The following is an 18501-nucleotide window of genomic DNA, read 5'->3' on the forward strand; positions in this document are numbered from 1 at the left end:
TTTTATTTTTTTTATTTTTTGCAGCCTTCGTGTATGGAAGCCCGTTTCTGCCACTAAATAAAAAAATAAAAAGAGTAATTGCAACTTTTTATCTAACAATATATAAAGTCACAATTCTGACTTTTTTTCTCACAGATGCAAGTTTATATCTCAGATTTCTGACTTTATAACTCACAATTGTGGGAAAAAAAAGTCAGAATTGTGCGATTAAAAAGTTCCAGTTACTCTATTTTTTAATTTAGTGGTGGAAATGGGCTTCCATATTGGTGAGACAACTTAATAAAAAAATAAAATAAATAAATCTTACAGATCAAAACCTTTTGAACAGCAGTTTTGTTTGATAAGCACAGGTTCTCGTTCACAAGCACACCCACGCATCTCACAACCACACACACACACACACACACACACATGTGCGCGCGGTCTGTGCATGTCTCCGCCAGCGGTTGTGTGTTTTCAGAGCTCATTAAACTGATTGATTTAATGTGAATCGTAGTACCGACGAAATTCGGTCAGTGCCCTTAAAAGTACTGGACACTGACCGGTACTCTTAAGGGTTGAGTTCGGTACCCAACCCTAATAGCTGCTGCCTTAAAATAAACGCTATTCTTTTGAACTTTCTATACATCAAAGAATCCTCAAAAATACACTGATAATAATCATAAATGTTTGTTTAGCCTCAAATCATATGAAAATGATTTCTGAAGGATCATGTGACACTGAAAACAAAAACAATTTAGCTTTGCTTCACAGAAATATATATATATTTTTTTACTTATTCAAATAGAAAGCAGTTATTTTACATTTTAATATTATCTGACAATATTACTATATTTTTTGGTATTTTTAATAACATAAATGCAGCCTTGGTGAGCAGAAGAGACTTCGAAAAACATTAAAAATCGTACAATCGGCACAGGTTCTCATTCACGAGCACACCCACGCATCTTACACACACACACACGCGGTCTGTGCATGTCTCCGCCAGCGGTTGTGTGTTTTCAGAGCTCATTAAACAGGCCTGCACTTGTCCAGGAGCGGTGCTGTGGACTACAGGCCCAGAATCAGACCGGTTTCTCCAGAACAGATCTCTCTTTCTGTTGGCTCTGTCACTGCTTGCTTAATTGTCCCCTCCTCTCGTTTTTGTGTCTTTCAACTCCTTCGTTCGCCTTCAAACTGGTTTTATTTATCATATCCGATCAAACTCTTTTTTTCCCCCAGCACTATGAGAGAGCTGTCGTTTATTTCCCTCTCACCCAGTTTATAAAGTGGCAGAACCAGCTCTGTTTGTCTTGCTCAATCAAAGGTTTCTTCCCCCACAAGATCTCACCCTTCCTCCCTCTTCCATTTTCTTTTACTCCTCTTTTTTCCCCTCTAGTTCTTCCTCCTAAACAAGGTAGGACTTCCCCCGAGGCAGAGCCTTTAATGACTCCAGGTGCAAAGTAGTATTTCCAGTGTTAAAGCGTTAAACTCTCATTAGACTTGAATTTGTTCAAGTATGTGAAAGCAAACATTTCTAGAGGTGTAATCTTCCAAAATATCACAGACCAGGTATGTGACGCATTCTCAACATTGCCGACTAAAGGGCCCTATGATTTCTTTGGAATATTAAAGCGCATATTTAAATATGTGTGTGTGTCTGTGTGTGTGTCTGTGTGTGTGTCTGTGTGTGTGTCTGTCTGTGTGTCTGTCTGTGTGTCTGTCTGTGTGTGTGTCTGTGTGTGTGTCTGTGTGTGTGTCTGTCTGTGTGTCTGTCTGTGTGTGTCTGTGTGTGTGTCTGTCTGTCTGTCTGTCTGTCTGTCTGTGTGTGTGTGTGTGTGTGTCTGTCTGTCTGTCTGTCTGTGTGTCTGTCTGTGTGTCTGTCTGTCTGTCTGTCTGTCTGTCTGTCTGTCTGTCTGTCTGTCTGTCTGTCTGTCTGTCTGTCGGTTTGATTTCCCACACACACACTGAAGCACACATGACGCTCGTGGTGTTTTCAGCTCTATATGAGGACATGAACTTCATCTACACACACACACACACAAACACACACACACAAACACACACACACACACACACACACACACGACACTTGCGGTGTTTTCAGCCTCTATATGAGAAGATGAACTCCATCTACAATTACACACACACACACACACGTGACACTCGCTGTGTTTTCAGCCTCTAAATGAGGACATGAACGCATGAACTTTATCTCCAGAGTCATTTCAGCAGATTTTACCGTTTTCAAAAACTATCAGCATAATATCAGAAACACACACACTCAAAGCTCTTTACGGCAACCCGTCAAAATAAAAGTTTGGCTTGACTTGAAGAAACTATGACAGAAATATATCACTGTTGTACAGTAGAAGTTAGAGATGCCTCAATGTTATAATAACACTAATAATAATAAAAAAGAAATGATAAACATTTTTTTCCCATGTTTTAATTTTAACATTAAAGCTCTATTGTGCAGCACTTTGTTTGACCAAAAAGTTTGCTTAATTTCATATGATTAAAGGATAAATTAATGTTTTAGGCCTTTATTTGAATGCCAGAAAATTTAAATACACAACATAATAATAAAAAAAATAAAAATAATTATAATATATATATATATATATATATATATATATATATATATATATATATATATATATATATATATATATGTAAAATAAATGTTTAAAAAAATTTTTTTTAAATGTTTTATTTTATGGAAAATAAGTACATTCTGTTGTTTTATGAATTTAATTTAGACATGTTTTTTGATTTTTTTTTTTTAAAAATTGATTTAAACCATTAAAATTGAATCCAGAAAACTTAAAATTAAAAACATAGAATCTGGAAGAAAAAAAATTTGCAACGGAATTTGAAAAAAAAAATTATAAATGTAATTTTTGTTAAACTTTTAATAAACTGTTGTTAAATTATATAATTTTCATGATTTCAATTAATTAGACATGCTTTTTGATTTGTAATATTTAATGCAACCATTAAAATGGTTGAAAACCATTTTAATTTAAATCCAGAAAACTTAAAATAGAAAACACAGAATTTGGTAAAAATAAAACCGAATGTTTATTTAGTTTAATGATTTCAATTAGAAAAGCTTTTTGATTACTAAAACTATTTATTTAACCATTCAAATTGTTAAAAAAATGTAAACAGAAAAAAACAGAATTTGGAAAATAAAATGAAACGGATTTCATAGTGCTCTACTACTGTGAGTTTTCTCTCATTGTTGGGCAACAGTTCAAAGATAATCTGGCTTAGCAAGTTTGTTAAACTATAGATGGCCTCCTGTTTCTTGTCTAAATCTGCTCATTAGAATCAATTGGTTTACTGATTATAAAATGGCTATATCAGAAAGTTAGCGGGACAGGACTAGTTGCTTCAAGTTGTTGAGTGACCTAATCGGTTTGGTAAACTGTTGTCTTGAGGGATACGTCTCTTATTCGGTTGTGTGTTCATAATGGCAGATGGACGCTCGAATTTGGCTGGAATTGGGAGAGTCCAGGTGTTTGGTGTTGGTCCCCTCCTCCTCAAACTGTCTGCTCTCCTTTCTTCTCCTCAGAGAAACAGACAAGACAAAACCCAAGCGCTGGTTTGAATTAGCAAGACAAGCCTCGATACAAACCAGACCGCGAGAGAGCATGGCAAACTGACAGGACGCGTCCTGAACACAACCCAGTGTTGCTAACTTTCTTCAAGGGTTGCTGGTTGTGTTTCCTTGGAGAACCCGACGTTAAAGCTACACTGTGTAACTCTTTTAGTTTATTCTTAGCTAAAAACACTTAGTTCTTTCAACAATATATGTGCTCATTAATGTATATTTACTTCTTTCTAGTAATAAAGTATTCTGGTAAGTTTATAATATGCCATTGAAAACACATACGGGTGAGGGGTTCGAATGCCGGTCGCCATGTTGCTCCTCCATCTTGAAAGTACAGTAGCCAAAGAGGGACATACCCGTAAATTCAAGCTTCGCCTTTCGCGTTTTAACACTCGATGGTACTCATGGATGAGGTCGAACTGGAAGCCATGTTAATCTTGGACTAAATCGGCCACCGTAGGAGTTAAAACGAAATCAGTATTGAGAGGAACAGAAACTAATATTCACTGGATACCTTTACACCGCTAGATGGGGAAAAATATCACACAGTGGAGCTTTAAACGCAACTCTTGTGATGATATTCATTCTCATTTCTCGTGCATTACTCAAACAAAGTTGTTTTTAATGCAAAACATTTATGTTTGGCTACTAGGGGTGTAACGGTACACGTATTGTGATAATTGTAATGATAATCGCAATTTCAAGAGAATAATCGACTATTAGGGTTTTTGTCATAATCGTGCAGCACTAGTTTTTTTCCAAATTATCGCCTAATAGCAACTTTATTTTTAACTCTTGTAATGTCGACTATATCGCAGAATTGCACCTTTATATTTTCTAGTTGTGGTTTCAGTCTAAAGAAATAAATGAAGATGAGTTGAGATTTACAGTTGTTTTTACGAATGTAGTTCAGTTGATTCTCTTGAAAACGTCTAATGCCATTTGGACAGATTTTTTTTTTTTTTTTGACTCTTAAATGCATACCTCGGGTCTTTAGCGACCCGGGACGTCATTCACTACCCTCCTCCTCATCCTCCTCATTCATTTTTTTAAGTTAGACATCAACCTTCTTAGTATTCCTCAATCAATCCATTTTAAACAATATAACAATATTTTTTTTTTTCATAAAATTATAATTGAATGCCTGTTTTTCCACAAAATTGTATAGGGTCGCTATCAATCCGAGGTGTGTAAGAGTGTATGTTTTTTTTTTTTCTGCACAAAAATAAATGAATCTAGAATGACGAAATAAGTGCAATTCACCTTTATTCCACAAGGTGGCGATGTCTGATACGCAATGATGAAGTGACGTTTCATTCATGGTCACCTCAGACAGAAAACGTAACTATAATGAATATAATCTGCCAAACTTAAAATGGCTCAGCGATTTACAGCAGAGCAAGAACTGAACACATTCAGATATTAGAGTCACTGTCACCTGATGATGGATCTGGTGTGGAAGCTGTCAGCGATCAAAATATTGATTTTAAAGACGTTGAAAAGGAGTTTTGAGAATATGCGTGAGATGCCGAATATGATGCAGATGCTGAATGTACTGGGAAATGAGTTTTGATGATGATGATTTTTGTGTAAAATATCTCAAACCGAACCCTTACAAGCTCCAAAAGGTCACGAAATATGCCTAATTTTATTCTTCTGTAATTGTTACTCTAATGTCAGTAGTTTTATATATTATCACGACAGGTAGAGATCCAGTGTTAGGTATAGATCCGGGTCGCTAAAGACCCGAATGTGTAAGAATGTTTGGCGAGTCATGCATTTAAGGTTTAATTTAAGCGAAAGTCACTTGGGGTCAAAAACAACCCGAAGACCCTCAGAGGGTTAAACAAACCATATATATCTTCTAGTAAAGACATGAGGGTGAGTAATTAAAGGGTTAGTTCACCCAAAAATGAAATGTCTGTCATTAACTCCTCTCCCTAATGTCGCTCCACACCCGTAAGACCTCCGTTCATCTTCACACACAGTTTAAGATATTTTATATTTAGTCTGAGAGCGTATGCAAGTGTATGCACACTATACTGTCCATGTCCAGAAAGGGAATAAAAACATCATCACAGTAGTCCATATGAGACATCAGTGGGTTAATTAGAGTCTCTTGAAGCATCCAAAATACATTTGGGTCATTTGGGGAAATCACGTGACATTGGCGATCCGAATCATGAATCAATTCGCTGATTCATAACCGTTTGAATCTTTATTTGAGGATTGGAAACAAACCCGGAAGAGAAGACAATGCTGAATAAAGTCGTAGTTTTTGTTATTTTTTGGAGCAAAATGTATTTTGGATGCTTCAAGAGATACATTTTTGGGTGAACTAACCCTTTTAGTATTGCTTTAACTATCAGAATTAATTGTCTCTTCATTTATGTGAGTGATTGTCAACAAAGCTCCTGCCTTTTGTAGAGCAAGTCAATCGGTTTCTTAGCGTGCCTTAGAAGATGCAGAGCCGCTTGTGCTGACTAGACGAAGACACATTGTGCTAAATCTTGCCTCCAGAGTCTCCTCTTCAGTCTGGGATTTCATCATCCAGGCTTTATCCTCCTCTCGCCGGTAAACATATACTGACTCACTATGAAGGACATTGCACTGTGTGGTGCAGGTTGATAAGAAAATACTGAAATATTGACATTGTTAGCATTTTCTGAAAGCCTATGCATAGTATCTGTTTTATATCTGTCTCTTATTGTTGAGGGATTCCTTTGAAACCGTGTGGCCTTATGTTGGCATCCTTGGTGCTGTTTGCTGTCGTCAGTCACGGTGTGTTTGACTCGTACGCCGCAGGTTTAGTGGTGTATTTCAAATGGGAAAACTGATGTGGGAGTTGATTTTGAGGCCTTGCTGTTTAAAGGCTCATAACACACAGTTTGTGCCAGTCTCGTGTTAATCCTTCATATCTCACAAGAGTCTTTAGTTTATCATATTTATAAAAGGCAGATACACTGAACCGATTCTTTCTGAAAACAGCCGAGTCTGTGGAGGCGGCAATGGGCGGAGCTAAAGAGAGAGACACACACACACACGTTTGTTTTTGTGAAATGTGGGGACATCCCATAGGCATAATGGTTTTTATACTGTACAAACTGTATTTTCTATCCCCCTACACTGCCCCTAAACCTACCCAACACACACACACACACACACACACACAGCAACGCAACGCCAGTGCCGTCGACGGCTCTTGTAACCCGAACCAAGTTTGTGTGGGTGTGTGTTAGGGATGTCAACGATTAATCGATGATCGATTAATTGTCGATAAGACATTTGATCGATAAGACTTATCGATCATCGATTAAGCAGGGTCATGCGCGTGCGTGAGGAAACGGGAGGAAAAATGATGCGAGCGCGCCCGAGTTCTATTTGGAACCATTTTACAGCTGGAGTCACACCTTCATCATGACTGCAAGCTTGCATGTGCATTCGCAGCCTTTTGTTTTGTGCAAATGTAAGTTGTAATATTGTGTTTATTTTGTTCAGGCCTATCTTTAGCTGATTTATCTCATAAGGATGCATTTGGTTAATAATTACGTTAGAGGTGAGCGGTAGTAAAAGCGTGGCGGTGATCAGCTTCAGCGTGCAGCTCCAACAGCACTAATAATGACTGATTGGGACGGTCATATTACACAACATTAATGAGAACACTATTGTAATAAAACATTGTGATTGTTAAGTATTTGGGTTTATTTGCCGTGTTTCATTACGTTGATCCAGGAAGAGCGCGTGCACATGAGTCACGCATTCTGACTCGCGCAAGCAACTTAGTTCAAGTTCACTTGTGCATTCGCGTCAGATTGTGCAGAAGTAATTTGTAATATTACATTTATTTTGTAACGTTATATATGTGATCAATCATATAGGATGCGTTTCTTTCAGCGAAATAAAACGCACTAACAAATGGCTTCAGTCAGTGATGGCTGGTTTTCATTCAGTGCTTCGGCTTTAGCGCATACAGAGCAATGCATAATAACGATGATTGGGACGGTCATATTATATAACAGAAATGAGAACACTATTTTAATAAATGGTTGTAAAGTCATTGGGTTTAGGTGCCGTGTTCAGAGCGTTGTTCCTAGAGCGCGTGAACACCACGCGTCTCCCATTCTGAATATGAATATCAGCAACTCAATTCAAGTTCACTTGTCCATTCGCATCATTTTGTGAAGATATATAATTTGTAACATTTTGTTAACTTTATATAAATCTGATTAATCTCATATAGGAAGCTTTTTGTTGAGTTAAATAACGCGCTAGCAAAGTTTCAATGTAACTTACCAGTGTTGATTCAGCGCTATCAGCTTCAGCTCGCGCTGTTCAAACAGCAACGCACGACTAATAATAACTATGATTGGGACTGTCACATTACATAACATTAATGAAAACAATATTTTAATAAATCGTTTTGAATTAACTGGGTTTAGGTGACGTTTCGGCACGTTGCTCTTGCAAGTGCGTCCACAAATTCTGAATAACAGATCTGAGGCGGCGTTCGTGTTGTATTACATGTTATATTCGGTTATTAAATAAGTAATTAAATTAAATTATAAATAACATCGACTAATTTTACAATCCCATAGCCCTTTGTTTAGATAAAAAAAATCCTTCTCATTCATTTGGTGAAGAACATGGCGTTTTGAGCAGCATTGCACATAGGCTTACTGTCATGCTGTAGACGCATATTTCAGTATTATGGTTAACGATTAATCGATTAATTGATTGTTAATTTAAACGACGATCGATCATGGGAATTTGTGAAAATTGACATCCCTAGTGTGTGTGTGTGTGTGTGTGTGTGTGTGTGTGTGTGTGTGTGTGTGTGTGTGTGTGTGTGTGTGCGCTCATCCAGGAGAAGTGTCCATACAAGCAATCCCGCCCTTTCTGACGTCATAAAGTTGTTTTCGAATATGGCCTGGTGAGTGTATACGGCACAGAAATACTCCGTCATGCGTCCAACTTGTGTTTTAAAACTTTGTTCATCATGAGAATCAATTCTTTAACAGTGTAAATAAGGCCCCTGTTTAAGCAAGTCCTCTAGCCTCAGTCATTGTGCCAGTAATGTGAAGTTCCACAGATTGGATTTATTAATAAATCAAGTTGTAAACGTATCCATTGACACTCCTTGCTCTCGCCATGTCCAGGAAAGAGCGACTGTAAACACCTTATCCATTTACATGCAGTCATCTGCCACTGAAGAAGCCCACTCACGAGGAGCCTGACATCAGTGCTCATAATACCCCTGCTGATGTGAGGCCTCGGGAACGCGTATGCTTCAGCCATGAGAAGCCTGCAGTACATTACCACTTCTTTTTTTTATCTTTTTGTTTAATTCCACTAACATTGATGGGTGGACATGAGTGCGTCGCACTGAGACAACTTTTATGAGTTGTCATGCCTTGAATGAAATGTCATTTTGTCATCCCTCCAGCAGGAAATGCCCCCAAGAGCTTTAAAGGAACACTCTGGTGAATAATGAACCTAGGGGTAATTAACACATGGCTACGTTTTCATGCTTTTTCATGAAAATCTAATGTAAAGAGTTTTATCTCTAAAAACAGATTAGCTTATAACGGTAGTTTATGGGGCACAGAATAAGTACAATTAAACCGCTAGTTAATACCACTAACAAGGCTCAAAATAGCCTCACACTAACACGGCAGCATAATGAGGGTCCCCACATGCAAACCGAAGCATTGAGAACTTTGTAAGAGTACAAACAGTTTAATAAGAAGATACTTTATAAAGACAGTGCATTACGCGATTACAGACGGCAGCCATCTTGGAAAACAGTCTCGAAGAGTCGAGCCACGAACGCTGTGCTAACTGATGAACTGTGACTTTGAGTCTATATATGGGACTTCTCTTCCCTTGTAGTTAGTCAACCATATATTTTAATAAACAGATATAATTTATGCATTTCCATCATGCATTCATCACTGTCACTCTTCACCCAACCGTCCAATCACAGTGGAGAAGGGGCGGGACAAACACCACACAGACCAACCGCCACATTCTGCGTGTCGTCCTCAGATGACAACAATCAATAATAACTGAACAAAATGATTTAAAACAAGAGCCAGAGCAAATACTTTACATTGGATCTGCAATTTTATATAGAATCAATACAGGAACAAACTACCTGTGAAATTAGAAAGACCTCCGCGGATTTCCCGTATCATAACAACAAGCAGAGTCTCAACTGAGGAGAAAAAACGCTGCCTGCCAAAACGCTCTCAAGCGCTCCCAGCGAGTCGTTTTCAGCCGGCTAAAAACGCTTTGGTGGACACACGGCCTAAATTATACACACATTTTAGATAATTACTAGGGCTGGGACTCGATTAAAAAAATTAATCTAATTAATTAGAGGCTTTGTAATTAATTAATCGAAATTAATAACATTTTATTTGCATATAAATATTTGACCTGAGAACAATGAGAAGTAATTTTTCACATGTATTTTTAGTATACCACTGAATAATGACTGAATACATAACAGGGATGGAAATTAACTTTTTTGTCCACCGGCCACAGTGGCTGGTGGATTTCAAAATCTACCAGCCACTCCATGTTTTTACCAGCCACTTTCTTGTTTATAACCGACAATGTGTAACTTCACGTGAAAAATTAATACTACAAGCTCTACAATACTTAAGCTGTTTATTTAATCTCAAATCTCAATGAAATACTGAAATGTTTTTCTTTCACTCTAATACACACACAAACCATGAACTGATATACATTTCATTAAATGAGTAGGGCTCTGTGTGCTCTTGTTTTTTTTTTTTTACCTGGATGTGGCATTTGGATGATTTGTGGTCTTTTATGGCTTCCAGTTTTAGGTTTTTAGTCCCAACAATGAAACTACTAGTTTTGGCATCTCCTGAAGCGTGTTGAAGACACACCGAGCAGAACATTGTCAGTAGGGATGCACAGAAATAAAAATTATTGGCTGAAACCGAAACACTAAAAGAAATTATGCCAATTATCCATTGCATTTATGGCTAATGCTATGACTGTGATTCATTATTTGAAACTTTAATATTAATTAATGCAATTGCAATGCCTTGATTTTTAGTAAAGTTACAATTACAAATTATGCAAATATTTATTTAGCACATTGCAACAACCCACAGTATAAAATAAAATTCAAACTAAAATGTTTAACTTGACCTCACTCATGTGTGTATTAAATAATAATGTACAGGTCTACTGACCTGCAGAAAGGTACAGAAATTGAATAAAGTAATCAAATGTAAAATAACTGCATATTTAAACTGTTTAAATGAAAGATTAATCCTTAATAAACTTACAAAAGCTATTCAATCAAGAGCAGTGAGTGATGTCCTTTTGTTTGACATTAAACAGAGTAAAGGCGACTTCCCCTTTAAGACCTAATAGAAGGATATGCTCTTCTTTCTCGACTGTATAAAGTCCTCTTAAGGCATATTCAGACTATGTCTGCTAGAATACTCATCAAGATGGACGTGTTGGCATACTTTTTGTGTGAGTTGGTCCGTTTAAGCACAAGACTCGAAAGATAACTCTATATTTGCGCGCTGTGGGACGAGTGCGCGCTTCCGGATGACAGTGACGGACCTTCTCTCAGCGCGAGCGCGAGTTCTTATTCGCGTCTTCTGGCACTACATCCGGGTAATGACGGCGAAAACGACTGGTCATATTCGGACATACGGCCGCACTCGCATGCACTGAACACAGTTTATAAAGAGGGGAAACAGTATGCTATTTTTATTTACCCGCCACGGTGGCCGGTAGGTGAAGCGAGTTTACCCGCCACAACTCAAAATCACCCGCATTTGGCTGGTGGCGGGTGCTAATTTCCATCCCTGATACATAAGCTTAATCAACAAAATATAGTTTCTTTATTTCAGTCCAGCAGTGCAATGTTTGCCATTAAGTGTAGCAAAAGCATATTTGTGATATTTGAGTCTCGATGTGCTGCGGTGATACGCTAACTCCTTGTTGTATCGCTTGCACAACCGTGCTCTTGTCGACGCTTCCATCCTCTCGTTTTTTAAAACAAAATGTCCCATCCAAGGGGCCGAGCAAAGCGTTCTCATCCGCTTCTCTGCTCATGTTTACTATGGTTTGTTGTTGTCGTGACTCGTCGTGAGCGCTAGTTGGTGTTCCAGTATAATCGGTCCGTCGAAACTCATTTATTAAAAACGTTCGGCGGTGCAAAAATAAGTGTGGTTAAAATTGTTAGGTTTTTTTTTGCGTAATTAATTAACTCCTTAAAATCCCGTAGCTAATTCATCTTAATTAACACGTTAAAGTCCCGGCCCTAATAATTACGCAATTAGCTCCTTGCATTACTGTAAACATTAACTGCGTCAACCTAATGTAAATATCCCTTTCAATTTCCTCCACATATAAAAAGGTAAATTACTATTTAACTATGTAAAATAAAAACTAATTTATTAATTGCATTTAGGCTTCTACACTAAATACTCCTGCTTGATCTTCCTCTACACACACTTTAAGAGCTTCCTCTACACACACACTCTAAGAGCAAAGGTTGAGATGAAACCCGATGAGCGAATGAGAGGATACGGGACACAGGGGGTCTGTGTTATTCTTTGGGATGGTCCGAGGCAGGTGTGGGAGTCCGTTTGGGGGACGGGACGATCTTCTGCTGCCAGTTGTTGGCAGAGACAGCAGGGCTCTTTGTTTCTCTCGCTCTCTGAACGCATGCTCCAGGCTGTTGCCCTCATCAAATCGAGTTGTGTGGGGCAGATGTCACAGGCACAGTGGAATGTGAGGAATGCGGAGGCTCAGAGAGAGAGAGGGAGAGAGAGAGAGAGAGGGGAGAGAGAGAGAGAGAGAGACAAAGAGCGAGCAAGAGAAGGAAAAAGAGAGAGAGAGAGCGAGAGAGAGAGAGAGAGAGAGAGAGAGAGAGAGAGAGGGTGTGTCTGGGAAGGGTGTGCAGACACCAAACTCAAATCTGTGCCGTGGAAGCCTGTTTCCGCCTCAGAGTTTAAAAAAAAACTTGCTTACTTCACACATTACTGTAATATTAAAGGACAGAGCACAGACTATTACCATAAATTCATTTGATATTCATGTTCAGATATAATAATCAACACTCAAATATCACATTGTGTGCAAACATGTCTACTTCACATTTTTTTTGCGTTAACAGTTTTTGCGTTAACTTCTAAATCTATGTAATAATTTTTTTTTTATGTTTTTACTCCAATTCCTTGTTGAAATATAATCATTTTTACACAGTAGTAGTTGTCATTTATTTAAATGTGTGGTTTTCAGTCTCATGAAGTCTGCAAGTGTTGTTGAGAGATATGTGCGTCTCTTTCATTGCTTTTGTCGCCACCTTTTGGTCATTGAAACTTTTTTTTCTTTCTCAGGTCGTAATGAACTTATTGCCAGATACATCAAGCTGAGAACAGGCAAAACCCGCACACGAAAACAGGTATTCAGTGTTCTTGCAATATGACCTTTATATATAAATATACACAACTGATCTTATTAAATATTTGTTTGCATAAAACAAATAGTGGGATTTAAAGGGATAGTTCACCCATAAATAAAAATTATCCCATGATTTACTCGTCCTAGGTGTAAATTACTTTTTTCTTATAGCGAAACACAATCTAATTATATTAATAATATCCTGGCTCTTCCAAGCTTTAAAATGGGAGTGAATGGGAGATGAGATTTATGCACTTTTATGATGGATAGATGCACTTTTATGATGGAAAGATGCACTTTTATGATGGAAAGATACACTTTTATGATGGATAGATGCGCTTTTATGATGGAAAGATGCACTTTTATGATGGAAAGATGCACTTTTATGATGGATAGATGCACTTTTATGATGGAAAGATGCACTTTTATGATGGAAAGATACACTTTTATGATGATAGATGCACTTTTATGATGGATAGATGCGCTTTTATGATGGATAGATGCACTTTTATGATGGAAAGATGCACTTTTATGATGGAAAGATACACTTTTATGATGATAGATGCACTTTTATGATAGATAGATGCACTTTTATGATGGATAGATGCACTTTTATGATGGATAGATGCGCTTTTATGATGATAGATGCACTTTTATGATGGAAAGATGCACTTTTATGATGGAAAGATACACTTTTATGATGGAAAGATACACTTTTATGATGGAAAGATACACTTTTATGATGGATAGATGCGCTTTTATGATGGATAGATGCACTTTTATGATGGAAAGATGCACTTTTATGATGGAAAGATACACTTTTATGATGATAGATGCACTTTTATGATAGATAGATGCACTTTTATGATGATAGATGCACTTTTATGATGGATAGATGCGCTTTTATGATGGATAGATGCACTTTTATGATGGAAAGATGCACTTTTATGATGGAAAGATACACTTTTATGATGATAGATGCACTTTTATGATAGATAGATGCACTTTTATGATGGATAGATGCACTTTTATGATGGATAGATGCGCTTTTATGATGATAGATGCACTTTTATGATGGAAAGATGCACTTTTATGATGGAAAGATACACTTTTATGATGATAGATGCACTTTTATGATAGATAGATGCACTTTTATGATGGATAGATGCACTTTTATGATGGATAGATGCACTTTTATGATGGATAGATGCACTTTTATGATGGATAGATGCACTTTTATGATGGACAGATGCACTTTTATGATGGATAGATGCACTTTTATGATGGATAGATGCACTTTTATGATGGACAGATGCACTTTTATGATGATAGATGCACTTTTATGATGGATAGATGCACTTTTATGATGATAGATGCACTTTTATGATGGATAGATGCACTTTTATGATGATAGATGCACTTTTATGATGGATAGATGCACTTTTAGGATGGATAGATGCACTTTTATGATGGATAGATGCACTTTAATTTTATTTTTGGGATTCAAAATCTCAAACCCCATTCACTTCCATTATAAAGCTTGGAAGAGCTGGATATTTTATTATAACTTGTTCTGAAAGAAGAATGTCATACACAACTAAGATGACTTGAGGGGGAGTAAATCATGGGGTCATTTTTGTTTTCTGTTGTAGGAGAAATGGTGTGTTGTGATGTGTTTTTTTTTTTTAAACTTTCTGGAAATTCTTCAGGTATCTAGTCACATACAGGTGTTAGCACGGAAGAAAGTTCGAGAGTATCAAGCAGGTATAAAGGTAGGTTTGAAACGCATCGTTTCCCTCTTTGGTTACGGCGTCTCTCTTTCTCTCTCTCTCCTTCTCCTCTTCTACCTCCTCTTTTTCTTTTCTTTGGCTTTTCTGTTCTGCAGGTTTCTAGCCATTTGCAGGTTCTTGCCCGGAGAAAATCTCGCGAGATACAGTCAAAGCTGAAGGTATGCGCTTTCCTGCGGGCGGGGCGGGGCTTAATGGCATTTGCCTTTGCACAAACCAATGAGAGACTGCTATAAGTTCCAGGAGACTGATGGCTGAATGCAATCCTGAGTTGAGAATGAGTGTTTGCATCAGTATTTGAGCTACGGAGGCTAGTGTGTTCATTAGCATAGTGCTTTGCGTTTGGTGCGGCTGAATGTCGTAGGTGCATGATTGGCTGAGATCTTCGCCTGTTGGCTTTCCTGAGGCTCACTGTTTTCTCAACCCTTCCTTTCCTTGCATCCGGACTCCATGTCTGTCACCAATACAGTTTCCACCTGTAAAATCTAGGCTGGTAAACTTTATAATTGACATTTTAAAACCATTTTATGCCACTGAATACATAATCATATGTCAGCACAATAATGATGTAAATAGGCATACACGATTTCAAATGACTTTAAGCTTTTAATTCTTAAGAAAGTTCTTTATAAAATGTTTTTTTCCATTTCATATCGTCAGTCGAGTGTTTGAAATGTCCTTTTGTGAGCTGATGTGGCTTCTCATCACAGAATATTATTTTATAGTAGTGATAAAGGCTATGTTGATTAGCATTGAAGTATAAGTATTCTAATATATTGTTGCAGTCGTGTGTTTATTGTTTTCATGTTTAATCAGTCAAAGCGTTCAGGGGCTGAATCTGAAATCGCCCCCTGTACCCTTAAAGGGTTAGTTCACCCAAAAATGAAATGTCTGTCATTAACTCCTCTCCCTAATGTCGCTCCACACCCGTAAAACCTCCGCTCATCTTCACACACAGTTTAAGATATTTTATATTTAGTCTGAGAGCGTATGAAAGTGTATGCACACTATACTGTCCATGTCCAGAAAGGGAATAAAAACATCATCACAGTAGTCCATATGAGACATCAGTGGGTTAATTAGAGTCTCTTAAAGCATCCAAAATACATTTGGGTCCAAAAATAACAAAAACTACGACTTTATTCAGCATTGGCTTCTCTTCCGGGTTTGTAAACGAACTGAAAACAAACGGGGAAGAGAAGCCAATGCTGAATAAAGTCGTAGTTTTTGTTATTTTTGGACCCAAATGTATTTTGGACGCTTCAAGAGACTCTAATTAACCCACTGATGTCTCATATGGACTACTGTGATGATGTTTTTATTCCCTTTCTGGACATGGACAGTATAGTGTGCATACACTTGCATACGCTCTCAGACTAAATATAAAATATCTTAAACTGTGTGTGAAGATGAACGGAGGTCTTACGGGTGTGGAGCGACATTAGGGAGAGGAGTTAATGACAGACATTTCATTTTTGGGTGAACTATCCCTTTAAATATGGCATTATTTGAGAGGACAGCCATTTGTAGTGGTGTCCGAAACCATTGTGGACGTGATTTAGTGCACTCATTCAATCCCACAATGCACTGCAATAACGAGTGTACAGCTGATGAACACACAACGGATGTCCGAGTTCACTCACCTGTTTTCATTCACTCTTTTTATTCAGTGATGGCTGTATTAGGGATATATCACTTGTCTGAGGCATACTGGGAGTTTCTGTGCGAGGGCGCCCTCTGGCGTCCAGTAGGAATGACACGTGTGTTTAACGCTCAGTAATTCTATTTTGCTGTAAAAATTTGGAGACATTTTACTTCTCTGTAAAGAAATGTATATAATAATCCATATGTTTTTATCCAATGTACAGAAGTTTTTTTCCCAACGGTAGATGCTCTCATATTTCATATTAAAGACAGACTCAGTTTTTGATTTTTCATACCCCCTGACAAAAATTAAGACATTATTGTCACAGATTTTATTGTAATAATATAATATTTTATAATAAATCCGTAGAGCTTTCTAATGATTTATAGTCATGTTAAAAATAATGAATAAAATAAGTTTTATGTAAAATATAAATGTTATTATTATTATTTTCTTATTATATTGTTATACTTATTCTTGAATACTCTTTATTTTAAATAATGAAAGTGTTATTTGCAATAAAAATTTGTTTTATTTTATTTAGCAATAATAATCATAATAATAATGATTAGACATATTAATATATAAGCACAAAATTGTGCAACCTTACAAACAAGCACAACAAACCAGTTATTCTTGGTACACACACACACACACACACACACTCACACATATACACACACACACACACACACACACACACACACACACACACACACACACACACACACACACACACACACACACACACTCTCTTTATCTGCCAAACACATACTCTCTCACTCTGTCTCTCTCTCTCTCTCTCTCTCTCTCTCTCTCTCACACACACACACACACACACACTCTTTCTCTGTCAAACACACATACTCTCTCACTCTGTCTCTTTCTCTCTCTCTCTTTTACACACACACACACACACACACACTTTCTCTGTCAAACACACATACTCTCTCACTCTGTCTCTCTCTCTCCCTCTCTTACACACACACACTCACACTCACACTCACACACACACACACACACACACACACACACACACACACACACACACACACTCTTTATCTGTCAAACACACATACTCTCTCACTCTCTCTCTCTCTCTCTCTCTCTCTCTCTCTCTCTCTCTCTCTTACACACACACACACACATATATTTATATATATTGAATTTGTAAAATAAATTTAAATTCACATTTTAAATTGCAATTCTAAAATGTAGCCACGCCCCCTCCCCCCACCCCAAATCGTGCAGCCCTAATCTTCAGATTTTCTACTGATCTTTTCCCACTAGTTTAATTTTAAGCAGTTTGATTTATTTTTAGTCATATTTTAGTCGCCTGAATTGTTTTAAGTTTTAGTCTAGATTAAGTCGACTAAAATCTAGTTTAGTTCAATTGTAATGCATTACTTGAGAATTTCAGCATTACATAACCGACTGTTACTGAATACATGACAAAACTGATATTTGGACATAATTGAGTTTTTGACATTAAAAATAAACGAATGAGCTTTTTTAAAGCATCTTTATAGTTTTTATAATGTTGAATTTCTGTTTTAGTTAGTATATCAGGTTAATTTAAAGCTTCAGATAACTTTGTTTATTTATTTAATTTCAGTAATGAATATGTTTTAATTATTTTAGTGAACTATTATAACTCTAATACTTTATTGAATAATGTATCAAATCCTGTTCTTAGTCTTTTCTCCTGACTATGAATTAAATGGTAAATAAATTAAACAGTTTATTGTGTATCCATAAGCGTTTATATAATGCGTAACTTTATTTATAATCAAGCTGGAAATACACCAGGACTCTTATTTTGAAATGCCTCACTATTGCAGTTCAGGTGAGGAGATGAAATATGCATCGCTACAAGCGTCTAAATCAAATTACTATATAAACATGACGTACTGCGTATTAGCGCTTGAACTAAATGCTTTGTGCAGATTATTTTGTGAGCAGGGTGCCTGAGACTTAAAGGGTTAGTTAACCCTGTAATGTGCATTGTG

General features: G+C 37.1%; 1 protein-coding gene across 9 annotated transcripts in view; it reads left to right on the forward strand.

The window, feature by feature from the left end:
- Window positions 1–18501, forward strand: part of tead3b (TEA domain family member 3 b) — a 75798-nt gene that overhangs the window by 38287 nt on the left and 19010 nt on the right. For 5 of the 9 annotated variants that reach the window (XM_067460483.1, XM_067460489.1, XM_067460486.1 and 2 more), the window contains 2 exons: window positions 12997–13061; window positions 14770–14832. In XM_067460483.1, coding sequence (XP_067316584.1) covers window positions 12997–13061; window positions 14770–14832 — 128 coding nt within the window. Of the gene's footprint in view, window positions 1–12996; window positions 13062–14769; window positions 14833–14945; window positions 15009–18501 lie in introns of all 9 variants that reach the window. The other 4 variants (XM_067460484.1, XM_067460490.1, XM_067460487.1 and 1 more) reach the window with 1 other exon arrangement.

Source organism: Pseudorasbora parva, chromosome 12 (genome assembly GCF_024679245.1).
Source record: "Pseudorasbora parva isolate DD20220531a chromosome 12, ASM2467924v1, whole genome shotgun sequence".
Lineage (NCBI taxonomy): Eukaryota > Metazoa > Chordata > Actinopteri > Cypriniformes > Gobionidae > Pseudorasbora > Pseudorasbora parva.